The 12,882-nt window shown below is 39.4% G+C and overlaps 1 protein-coding gene and 1 long non-coding RNA gene across 3 annotated transcripts in view; one reads left to right on the top strand and one right to left on the bottom strand.

Annotated features, from left to right (window-relative positions):
* LOC125662118 (cyclin-H-like) overlaps nt 1-12,882 on the top strand; it is a 31,898-nt gene that overhangs the window by 11,487 nt on the left and 7,529 nt on the right. For both annotated transcript variants that reach the window (XM_048894299.2, XM_048894300.2), the window contains exons 6-9: nt 3,965-4,072; nt 5,196-5,251; nt 9,595-9,665; nt 10,585-10,696. In XM_048894299.2, coding sequence (XP_048750256.1) covers nt 3,965-4,072; nt 5,196-5,251; nt 9,595-9,665; nt 10,585-10,696 — 347 coding nt within the window. The remainder of the gene's footprint in view (nt 1-3,964; nt 4,073-5,195; nt 5,252-9,594; nt 9,666-10,584; nt 10,697-12,882) is intronic.
* On the bottom strand, nt 80-993 carry LOC130049261 (uncharacterized). The gene is made up of 2 exons (XR_008797760.1): nt 939-993; nt 80-720 (listed from the first exon to the last, which is right to left on the bottom strand). It is a non-coding gene; the product is annotated as an uncharacterized LOC130049261 (long non-coding RNA).

Raw genomic sequence — 12,882 nt, 5'->3', positions numbered from 1 at the left:
GATTGTTAGGCTGTTCTTGGTACACAAATTGTGACTACGGATTACTCCATTTACCTGATCAAGATATAGGGCTCACAATGGGTGTGACCAGTCGACAGGGGATACTTACTCCTCCTAGATACCTGATCACACCTCTGGTGCGTACATGGGTCCGTGTTTGCCCAACTATCTATTTTGTATTCCATGTGGGAGTTATGAGATTCATACATGCCAACTTTTGAAAATCCCCATGGGGGATTTTGCGCGCGACGACCTTTTTTCAACGCTCAAAATTCACGACATTTTACCATGAAAATAAATATTTGTCTTTTCAAATAAAATATCAATCTAATCATTATACATGTATCATACATTAACACAACATCAAGTGTGTTTGACCATTAACTTGAACAAAACCATATAAAAAAAAAACACTTTGAAAGATATACATAAGTATTTTATTAAAATCATCTATTCAGCAAAAAATCCTCTCCAACAAGTCACATACAAATATCAAATAATACTTAAAGTTGCATCCTTTTACACCATATACACATTGGCTGGTCTATATATCAAAATTTAAATTGAAGCACATGCATTTAGGTACGACTACAAAGGCGATCTTGGTTGTCTGTAAACATGGGCTTGCAGAGTCTGGTGGAACAATCTGCATTGCAACCAGAAAAGGAGTAGTCTGCCCTGCTATGAAGTTTGCGAACAAAACCTTTGCACCCATGACATCTGAAATAATTACCAGGAAAAAAACCCATCAAAATATAAGTTTTTACTTGTAAATTAAGGCTACTTGCTAATATAAAATTCAGTACAGACTTGTGCGAATTACGCATCACAAAGTCTATTGAATACTACACTATATAGACTATGTAATACATCGCTATAGACAGATATATTCGGATAGCCTATATTATTATAGTTGGAAAAACATATATTTTACGTACCTTATTGCATATTTTGGATGCTGTCAGCGAGAGGCAAAAAATCGGGAATGTCCGACTGTTTGGTGGTGCATGGTGACACTATTATCGTTGTCATTCACATTTGTGTAAAGGATATGTCAGTTTGAAATCCGTCTTCCCGATTAATTACTATCAAAACATGCTTCGCACTGTCCAATAAGCACCCCGACACAGGCATATCAGGTAAATTACATCACCCCGACACCATGCGACACAGGTAAACAGCAATGGCTGACTATTGACCCGATTTCTGATTGGCCAGTTCAGAAATGACGCGGGATTTCAAATTCCGGTTGGAAATGGGGGGTTGTTGTCGTAAAATGGGAGATATTTTTAGAAAATCGGGATTTCGGGGTATTTTTGCAATCCCGATCGGGATATCGAGATTTGCCTTTTCAACTGCTTCAAATCGGGAGAATCCCGCACAAATCGGGAAAGTTGGCATGTATGGAGATTGATGACTGTTCATTTTATTCGCCTTTTATTCAAAATAGGATGGAATCGTTTAAAACTCTTTTCAAGAGGAAGCTTATGTTGAAGCTGTCTGACAGTGAAAATTTTAGATTTGTTCAAAAGAATTGCCCCCTAATCTGTTCTTTCATTATGTTCATTGTTTCTGTAATTCATTGTTTCTGTAATTCATTGTTTCTGTAATTCATTGTTTCTGTAATTCATTGTTTCTGTAGTTCATTGTTTCTGTAATTCATTGTTTCTGTAATTCATTGTTTCTGTAGTTCATTGTTTCTGTAATTCATTGTTTCTGTAATTCATTGTTTCTGTAATTCATTGTTTCTGTAGTTCATTGTTTCTGTAATTCATTGTTTCTGTAATTCATTGTTTCTGTAATTCATTGTTTCTGTAATTCATTGTTTCTGTAATTCATTGTTTCTGTAGTTCATTGTTTCTGTAATTCATTGTTTCTGTAGTTCATTGTTTCTGTAATTCATTGTTTCTGTAATTCATTGTTTCTGTAATTCATTGTTTCTGTAATTCATTGTTTCTGTAATTCATTGTTTCTGTAGTTCATTGTTTCTGTAATTCATTGTTTCTGTAATTCATTGTTTCTGTAATTCATTGTTTCTGTAGTTCATTGTTTCTGTAATTCATTGTTTCTGTAATTCATTGTTTCTGTAATTCATTGTTTCTGTAATTCATTGTTTCTGTAATTCATTGTTTCTGTAGTTCATTGTTTCTGTAATTCATTGTTTCTGTAGTTCATTGTTTCTGTAATTCATTGTTTCTGTAGTTCATTGTTTCTGTAATTCATTGTTTCTGTAATTCATTGTTTCTGTAATTCATTGTTTCTGTAGTTCATTGTTTCTGTAATTCATTGTTTCTGTAATTCATTGTTTCTGTAATTCATTGTTTCTGTAATTCATTGTTTCTGTAATTCATTGTTTCTGTAGTTCATTGTTTCTGTAATTCATTGTTTCTGTAATTCATTGTTTCTGTAATTCATTGTTTCTGTAATTCATTGTTTCTGTAATTCATTGTTTCTGTAGTTCATTGTTTCTGTAATTCATTGTTTCTGTAATTCATTGTTTCTGTAATTCATTGTTTCTGTAATTCATTGTTTCTGTAATTCATTGTTTCTGTAATTCATTGTTTCTGTAATTCATTGTTTCTGTAATTCATTGTTTCTGTAATTCATTGTTTCTGTAATTCATTGTTTCTGTAGTTCATTGTTTCTGTAATTCATTGTTTCTGTAATTCATTGTTTCTGTAGTTCATTGTTTCTGTAATTCATTGTTTCTGTAATTCATTGTTTCTGTAATTCATTGTTTCTGTAATTCATTGTTTCTGTAATTCATTGTTTCTGTAATTCATTGTTTCTGTAGTTCATTGTTTCTGTAATTCATTGTTTCTGTAATTCATTGTTTCTGTAATTCATTGTTTCTGTAATTCATTGTTTCTGTAGTTCATTGTTTCTGTAATTCATTGTTTCTGTAATTCATTGTTTCTGTAATTCATTGTTTCTGTAATTCATTGTTTCTGTAATTCATTGTTTCTGTAGTTCATTGTTTCTGTAATTCATTGTTTCTGTAGTTCATTGTTTCTGTAATTCATTGTTTCTGTAATTCATTGTTTCTGTAATTCATTGTTTCTGTAATTCATTGTTTCTGTAATTCATTGTTTCTGTAGTTCATTGTTTCTGTAATTCATTGTTTCTGTAATTCATTGTTTCTGTAATTCATTGTTTCTGTAATTCATTGTTTCTGTAGTTCATTGTTTCTGTAATTCATTGTTTCTGTAATTCATTGTTTCTGTAATTCATTGTTTCTGTAATTCATTGTTTCTGTAATTCATTGTTTCTGTAGTTCATTGTTTCTGTAATTCATTGTTTCTGTAGTTCATTGTTTCTGTAATTCATTGTTTCTGTAATTCATTGTTTCTGTAATTCATTGTTTCTGTAATTCATTGTTTCTGTAGTTCATTGTTTCTGTAATTCATTGTTTCTGTAATTCATTGTTTCTGTAATTCATTGTTTCTGTAATTCATTGTTTCTGTAATTCATTGTTTCTGTAATTCATTGTTTCTGTAATTCATTGTTTCTGTAATTCATTGTTTCTGTAATTCATTGTTTCTGTAATTCATTGTTTCTGTAATTCATTGTTTCTGTAATTCATTGTTTCTGTAATTCATTGTTTCTGTAATTCATTGTTTCTGTAATTCATTGTTTCTGTAATTCATTGTTTCTGTAATTCATTGTTTCTGTAATTCATGGGTTTGTATTTAAAGGTCGCACTAAAAATTGTCCTCTAATTCTTTCATTATTTCTTAAGGTTGAACGATCCTCGTGTGATGTCATAGATTAATATTGATAAGTCACATGAGGATCGATCCACCTTAAATCCCTCTGTTGATCTTTCCACATGTAAGTATTTGCTAATTACAATTGTTTTTATGTCATTAACTAATATTTACATATCTATGGTTGTAAAGGTTTTGTGATACACAGACAGTATACAAGACAATGATGGAAGCTTCTCTCTGTGGTTTCTTTGTAGACCAGGTTCAGAGTCCTGGAGAATCCCGAGAAACTACGAAAAGCGGCGGAGGAATTTCTGGACAAGTCCCTAATGACTGATGTGTGTCTGCTGTTCCCACCTTCACAGGTACAAAACTGAAAGTAGGTTAGGTTCTTCACAGGGACAAAACTGAAAGTAGGTTAGGTCCTTCACAGGGACAAAACTGAAAGTAGGTTAGGTCCTTCACAGGTACAAAACTGAAAGTAGGTTAGCTCCTTCACAGGTGCAAAACTGAAAGTAGGTTAGTTCCTCCTTCACAGGTACAAAACTGAAAGTAGGTCCTTCACAGGTACAAAACAGAAGTAGCTCTTTCAGAGGTACAAAACTGAAAATAATTTCTATACGTTTCATTTTGTTTTAAGAATAATTCTTTAATATATTCTTGACTTCTGTATGTTTAAACATAATGCTAATTTTGATGTCTTACACTGGGACCATAACATTATGGTTTTAAACAATTGTAATTAAAGTTTTTTGTTTGGTAGAGGTATGTAAAAGTTAAAAATAAGGGGGGGGGGGGGGGGGGGGGGTTGATTTCTGTATAATCAGCAAAACCAATTCTGATGAGGACTTACTTAATGCTGCCTTTGTAATACAAACACCTAGTACATATTCACTTTGCACTGTTTATAGCTTTTAATTTTAAGTTGAAAATCTATTACTTTTATGGAGAAATCCAATAGAATTAGACATCATTAGTTTATTACTGATAAAACATTGGTACTAGTGAATTGTTGTTATGGCGTTACTTTAGAATATCGATACAGATTTATGATTTTTACAAAGCAATGGTTTTGTGAAATAATTTGGTTGTTTCTTTTGACAGGTAGTTTTAACAGCTGTGTGTGTTTCTTTTGACAGGTAGTTTTAACAGCTGTGTGTGTTTCTTTTGACAGGTAGTTTTAACAGCTGTGTTGGTTTCTTTTGACAGGTAACTTTAACAGCTGTGTTGATTTCTTTTGACAGGTAACTTTAACAGCTGTGTTGGGTTCTTTTGACAGGTAACTTTAACAGCTGTGTGTGTTTCTTTTGACAGGTAGTTTTAACAGCTGTGTTGGTTTCTTTTGACAGGTAGTTTTAACAGCTGTGTGTGTTTCTTTGACAGGTAGCTTTAACAGCTGTGTTGGTTTCTTTTGACAGGTAGCTTTAACAGCTGTGTTGGTTTCTTTTGACAGGTAGCTTTAACAGCTGTGTTGGTTTCTTTTGACAGGTAGCTTTAACAGCTGTGTTGGTTAGTGCAGCTAAAGAGAAGGCGAACTTAGACAGGTTTGTCACTGTATGCTCACAGGGTTCGAAATTAACTCATGTCCGTAAGTCCGAGACTAGTAAAAAACGTGTCGGACTAGTGAACTCTCTATAGCACTAGTCCGTACGGACTAGTGAAAATCCGGAAATCAATCTTCAATGTGGTAAAGATTTTTAGGAAGATTTGTCTGAGTCTCTTAGATGTTTGAACTTATGGTTGATTACCTGAATGGTCAAGTGTTTGCATGACTATGACATCCTGATCTTCCAAACACATGGAGTGCGTTCGAGACCGCCGTTCTTCGAATGTGCACAAATTGTCAAATTCCTGCCGATTCCGAACGCCGAGTACACATCACGAGAACGTGTTCTAGGTGCAAGAATTGCAAGTAGTGTGGTCTGAGAACATGCACGTTTGTACGCACATTTTCTCGTCATTCGCGACTCTAACACAGTAGTTCATAACACTATAGCTCATGACTTGGTCAATCGAGTGAATTTTATTGACTTTATTGATAAAATTTCGAACTCCTGTGACTCTAAAATCTGAGCACCAAAAGAACAGGAACATCGATCTCGAACGCACTTTTGGACGTTTATAAAAGGATTAACTCGGAGGTTAATATTGTATGCTTCTGAAGATTTTGAATGCGAAATAAAATATGGTGGTCTCTTTTTCTTCTGTAGGTGTCAGAAATTGAATTGCTTGCAACTGTGATGTGTTTGGTTTGATTAAAATGAAGATCATTTTATGATATACTGGACGGACTAGTGAAATGCTTTGCGGACTAGTGAACATCAACAGTTACTAGTCCGTACGGACTAGTGCTTGAAAAAGTTAATTTCGAACCCTGTGCTCATGTCCTCAAAATTAATGTTTAACTCTAATCTCATATGATTCACGATTTATTCTGTTTGTTTAGGCCAATTCAACTTAATTGATAGATTATCATCCCCGCCCGCCCCTCAAAAATTGGCCCGCCGTGATTTTTTAGCTTACCTGAACCGAAGGTTCAAGTGAGCTTTCTGATCACATTTTGTCAGTCGTCCGTCTGTCTGTAAACTTTTCACATTTTCGACTTCTTCTCCAGAACCACTGGGCCAAATTCAACCAAACTTGCCACAAAGCATCCTTGGGTGAAGGGGATTTAGATTTGTTCAAATGAAGGGCCATGTCCTTTTTCATGGGGAGATAATTAAGAATATGTGAAATTTTGGTGGCATCTTTTCAAAATCTTCTTCTCAAGAACCACTGGGCCAGAAAAGATGAAATTTATAGATAAGTTTTATTAGGTAGTGCAGATTCTAAATTGTTAAAATCATGGCCCCCGGGGGTTGGATGGGGCCACAATAGGGGATCAAAGTTTTACATACAAATATATAGGAAAAATCTTTAAAAATCTTTTCCTCAAGAAACACTGAGTCAGAAAAGCTGAGATTTATATGAAAGCTTCCTGATATAGTGCAGATTCTAAATTGTTAAAATCATGGTCCCCGGGGGATGGATGGGGCCACAATAGGGGATCAAAGTTTTACATACAAATATATAGGAAAAATCTTTAAAAATCTTCTTCTCAAGAACCATTGGGACAAAGAAGTTCACATTTACATGAAAGGTTTCTGACATACTATAGATTCAAGTTTGCAAAAGCCATGGCCTCCAGGGGAAGGTTTGGGGCCATAATAGGGACTACGGTGTTACATGCAAATAGATATGGAAAATCTTCTGATATGGACCAAGGTGACTCAGGTGAGCGATGTGGCCCATGGGCCTCTTGTTTTATTTTGCAAAACTTGCGATTTGCGGAATATTTCCATGTCCAACTCCGGTATTTACACTTCTTGTTTACATTTCCGGTATAGCAACGGGAAAAGCCACGTGAAGAAAATAGATCTATATGGTTTTCTTAATTTATCGCGTTCTTACAGGCATAAAACTTGAAGGAGTTTGGTATATTTCTGTTTGAAATCAAAGCTTAACCTGGAATTAGTCTGTGAAAATAGCATAGATTGATATCCATCTGGCATTAAATGATGCGCATCTGTTGGAGGGAAAAAAACTTGTTTGTCTTTAATATTTTTTTTACAAAATAAAAATAAAAATATAAAATCCTCCCACCCGCCCCATACTTTTTGCTGACCCTGGATGATAATCTACTAATTAAGTTGAATTGGCCTTAGTTATAATCTTGGGCAATCTCTCTCTCTCTCTCTCTCTCTCTCTCCATTCCTTAGACCCCATCTTAACATTAAATGTTACAAATGTACATAAGTACATTAGAAAGTGTAATGTGGCTTTCTAACTGAAAAAAAAGTGTGTTCACATATGGTGGCCATCTTCTAATTGACTTTGTCCTTTACTGTGACTAACGCTCGGGTGAGAAGACTTTGTCCTTTACTGTGACTAACGCTCGGGTGAGAAGACTTTGTCCTTTACTGTGACTAACGCTCGAGTGACAAGACTTTGTCCTTTACTGTGACTAACGCTCGGGTGAGAAGACTTTGTCCTTTACTGTGACTAACGCTCGAGTGACAAGATTTTGTCCTTTACTGTGACTAACGCTCGGGTGAGAAGACTTTGTCCTTTACTGTGACTAACGCTCGAGTGAGAAGACTTTGTCCTTTACTGTGACTAACGCTCGGGTGAGAAGACTTTGTCCTTTACTGTGACTAACGCTCGGGTGAGAATTAAGGCTGTGGGCCTCTCCTGCTCCTCTGTCTCTATGTATAAGCCTTTAGTTCATTTACATATTTGGTGAAATTGGCAGAGCCAAATGTGTTTTACGATCAGCATGGTCATATAACTAAGAGCTCATTTGTTTGCTTATTATACCCCCCGCAACAAGTTGTGGGGGGGGGGGGGGGGGGGGGGGGGGGGGGGGTGGGGTTATACTGGAATCGGGTTGTCCGTCCGTCCGTCTGTAGACGCAATGGTTTCCGGACTCTAAAGCATTATCCTTTCCACCTACCGTCACCATATCATATATATGGACTACCCATGGGATGAAGATGTTCCCTATCGATTTTGGGGTCAAAAGGTCAAAGGTCAAGCGCACTGGACATCGAAGTAGCAATATGGTTTCCGGGCTCTAAAGCATTATCCTTTCCACCTACAGTCACCATATCATACATATGGACTACCCACGGGATGAAGATGTTCCCTATCGATTTTGGGGTCCAAAGGTCACGTGCACTGGACATCAAAGTAGCAATATAGTTTCCGGGCTCTAAAGCATTATCCTTTCCACCTACAGTCACCACATCATACATTTGGACTACCCATGGGATGAAGATGTTCCCTATCGATTTTGGGGTCAAAAGGTCAAAGGTCACGCACACTGGACATTGAAGTAGCAATATGGTTTCCGGGCTCTAAAACGTTATCCTTTCCACCTACAGTCACCATATCATACATATGGATTACCCATGCAATGAAAATGTTCCCTATCGATTTTGGGGTCAAAAGGTCAAAGGTCAAGCGCACTGGACATTGAAGTAGCAATATGGTTCGGTTTGTCATGCCATTTGTATTTTACACTCAGAAAAGAGGTAGTTTATACCTATTACCAACACCCTTTGGGAGATTGGGGTAAGCGGGGGGTATTCTTAGTGAGCATTGCTCACAGTACCTCTTGTTTTTCCTGGAGAAAACCCCTGGGGATCCGGGTTAGCATAGGTCCACAATACCCCTTGCTTGTCGTAAGAAGCGACTAGGGAGGGAGGGGGGGGGGGTGTTTCCTCTGGATAGACCTCAAAATTCAAGGCTCCTGCTACAGCATAAGCCTAATTTTTACAGCCTTTCACTGGCAATGGTGACGTCTCTAGATGAAGGGAAACTTCTTGAGCAGGATGTTAAACAATATACAGCCAACTTTGCTCATCAATTTGCTTCAACTAACATGACAAAAATCTCAATCTGACACAGTTTGTTGCATAAACCAGACGCTTTCTGCTGATATTAGACATCATTCTCTCCGCGGTGGCCTAGTGGTTAGAGCGTCTGCCCCGCATGCAGAAGGCCAGGGTTCGAATCCCGGCCGCAACAGACCTAAGTCGTTAAAACAGGTAGTGACAGTTCCATCGCCAAATGCTCGGCATCAGGTGTGAATGTCACGGATCCTCAGAGATGACCTTAAATTTGGATGTCCCGTGTCACAGTAGGTGTGGCACGCTAAAGAACCCTCACTGCTCAATGGCCATAAGCACCGAGCATAGGCCTAAATTTGAAGCCCATCACCGGTCTTGGTGACTTCTCCATATGAGTGAAAAATTCTCGAGATAGACATTAAGCAGGATACAATTAATCAATCAATCTCTTTCTCTCTACAGATATTTGATATTGTCAGTGCTCTTTCTCTCTACAGGTATGTTGCAGAAACTCTGTTGAAAGGAATGTCATCTGAAGAGATCAAGAAACTACAGCTACAGATCAAAAGTAAGTCCACTGATAAGTGATTTTAGGGGCCAAAAAAAATAGAGACATTTGTATTCTTGTTTAAAGAAAAATAAGTTTTAAAAAAAGGGATGAAATACGAAACAGTTTAACTTGTACCAATTTATCCTACTACACATGTCATTTAAGATTTACTGCCTAGATGAAATTAAGGTGATTTTGATTGGCTGAAAAATTTGTTTGATTTCTGCATCAAAGAAAATTTGATTTTGACTTCATGGTGTGTATAGATTTGTCATATGAATTTTTGAAAACATATAACTAAACTCTATGTTTTCAGATAATTAAGTGATAATTAAGTGACATGGGGCCTTAATTGTTTTGTTTTTTGTGGAGGTATAGCTTTCGCTTTGTAACCAGGAGGTCGTTAGTTCAAGCCGTACTCGTGTCAAGGCCGCGTCAGATCTAAAACAGCACATAGTGATTGCTCCTTCCCCATATGCTCCTCAAAATCACACGGCCTCTCACATCTGTCGGCACGGGTTTGAATCCCACTCGCGCCGATAAGTGAGGAAGTTTCTCAGTTTACTTTCGGAAGATCGGTGGTCTCTTCCTAGGTACATTGTATCTGGGTTCTCTCTTCCACCAGTAAAAACTGGGTGCCACCAGATAACTGAAAAATTGTTGAGTGTGGCGGAAAACTTTCACCATATGTTAAATATGTAGAAGAGAGAATTTTTCTGACACTTTTTACCTGTCTGTTACTGAGGTAGATTTTTCTGACACTTTTTACCTGTGTGTTACTGAGGCAGATTTCTTGCACCAAATGTGAATGATGTAAATGTAAAATGTCCGTAGAAATTTCAGTAGTCGTGAGTCCTGATCTTGGTCCTGGATGCGTTTGTCTGGTCCAGCTGAGACACATGGTTTATGTTTATGTGGGTTTTTTTTATTTCTGCAGAGCTGAGACACATGGTGAAATCTCAGGAGCAGATCTCCAGGGAACAAATGACACATCTACAGAGGAAACTGGATACGTGTCGGAATCCGGAAAATAATCCGGAGAGTGAAGTGTAGGAATCCATCCATTGAGTTTTAAGAGAGAGAGAGGAGGGGGAAGAAAGTAGAAGAAAGAGTGGGGGAGAGAGAGAATGGGAGAGAGTGTGTGGAGGAGAGAAAGAGTGGGAGAGAGAGAGAGAATGGGAGAGAGTGTGTGGAGGAGAGAAAGAGTGGGAGAGAGAGAGAGAGAATGGGAGAGAGTGTGTGGAGGAGAGAAAGAGTGGGAGAGAGAGAATGGGAGGGAGTGTGTGGAGGAGAGAAAGAGTGGAAGAGAGAGAGAATGGGAGAGAGTGTGTGGAGGAGAGAAAGAGTGGGAGAGAGAGAGAATGGGAGAGAGTGTGTGGAGGAGAGAAAGAGTGGGAGAGAGAGAGAATGGGAGAGAGTGTGTGGAGGAGAGAAAGAGTGGGAGAGAGAGAGAGAGAATGGGAGAGAGTGTGTGGAGGAGAGAAAGAGTGGGAGAGAGAGAGAATGGGAGAGAGTGTGTGGAGGAGAGAGAGAGTGTGTGGAGGAGAGAAAGAGTGGGATAGAGAGAGAGAGAGAGAATGGGAGGGAGTGTGTGGAGGAGAGAAAGAGTGGGAGAGAGAGAGAGAATGGGAGGGAGTGTGTGGAGGAGAGAAAGAGTGGGAGAGAGAGAATGGGAGAGAGTGTGTGGAGGAGAGAAAGAGTGGGAGAGAGAGAGAATGGGAGAGTGTGTGGAGGAGAGAAAGAGTGGGAGAGTGTGTGGAGGAGAGAAAGAGTGGGAGAGAGAGAGAGAATGGGAGAGAGTGTGTGGAGGAGAGAGAGAATGGGAGAGAGTGTGTGGAGGAGAGAAAGAGTGGGAGAGAGAGAGAGAGAGAGAATGGGAGAGAGTGTGTGGAGGAGAGAAAGAGTGGGAGAGAGAGAAAGAGTGGGAGAGAGAGTGTGTGGAGGAGAGAAAGAGTGGGAGAGAGAGAGAGAATGGGAGAGAGTGTGTGGAGGAGAGAAAGAGTGGGAGAGAGAGAGAGAATGGGAGAGAGTGTGTGGAGGAGAGAGAGAGAGAGAGAGAATGGGAGAGAGTGTGTGGAGGAGAGAAAGAGTGGGAGAGAGAGAGAGAATGGGAGGGAGTGTGTGGAGGAGAGAAAGAGTGGAAGAGAGAGAGAATGGGAGAGAGTGTGTGGAGGAGAGAAAGAGTGGGAGAGAGAGAGAGAATGGGAGAGAGTGTGTGGAGGAGAGAAAGAGTGGGAGAGAGAGAATGGGAGAGAGTGGGAGAGAGAGAGAGAATGGGAGAGAGTGTGTGGAGGAGAGAAAGAGTGGGAGAGAGAGAGAGAATGGGAGGGAGTGTGTGGAAGAGAGAAAGAGTGGAAGAGAGAGAGAATGGGAGAGAGTGTGTGGAGGAGAGAAAGAGTGGGAGAGAGAGAGAATGGGAGAGTGTGTGGAGGAGAGAAAGAGTGGGAGAGAGAGAGAGAATGGGAGAGAGTGTGTGGAGGAGAGAAAGAGTGGGAGAGAGAGAGAGAATGGGAGAGCGTGTGGAGGAGAGAAAGAGTGGGAGAGAGACAGAGAATGGGAGAGAGTGTGTGGAGGAGAGAAAGAGTGGGAGAGAGAATGGGAGAGAGTGTGTGGAGGAGAGAGAGAGTGGGAGAGAGTGTGTGGAGGAGAGAAAGAGTGGGAGAGAGAGAGAGAGAGAATGGGAGGGAGTGTGTTGAGGAGAGAAAGAGTGGGAGAGAGAGAGAATGGGAGGGAGTGTGTGGAGGAGAGAAAGAGTGGGAGAGAGAGAGAGAGAATGGGAGAGAGTGTGTGGAGGAGAGAAAGAGAGGGAGAGAGAGAGAGAAAGAGTGGGAGAGAGAGTGTGTGGAGGAGAGAAAGAGTGGGAGAGAGAGAGAATGGGAGAGAGTGTGTGGAGGAAAGAAAGAGTGGGAGAGAGAGAGAATGGGAGGGAGTGTGTGGAGGAGAGAAAGAGTGGGAGAGAGAGAGAGAGAGAATGGGAGAGAGTGTGTGGAGGAGAGAAATAGTGGGAGAGAGAGAGAATGGGAGAGAGTGTGTGGAGGAGAGAGAGAATGGGAGAGAGAGTGTGGAGGAGAGAGAATGGGAGAGAGAGAGAATGGGAGGGAGTGTGTGGAGGAGAGAAAGAGTGGAAGAGAGAGAGAATGGGAGAGAGTGTGTGGAGGAGAGAGAGAATGGGAGAGAGAGTGTGGAGGAGAGAGAGTGTGGAGGAGAGAGAATGGGAGAGAGAGAGTGTGTGGAG

Source organism: Ostrea edulis, chromosome 8, assembly GCF_947568905.1.
Source record: "Ostrea edulis chromosome 8, xbOstEdul1.1, whole genome shotgun sequence".
In the NCBI taxonomy this organism is placed as follows: domain Eukaryota; kingdom Metazoa; phylum Mollusca; class Bivalvia; order Ostreida; family Ostreidae; genus Ostrea; species Ostrea edulis.
The sequence above is the reverse complement of the archived record's forward strand: the minus strand, read 5'-3'. Positions and strand labels throughout refer to the sequence as shown.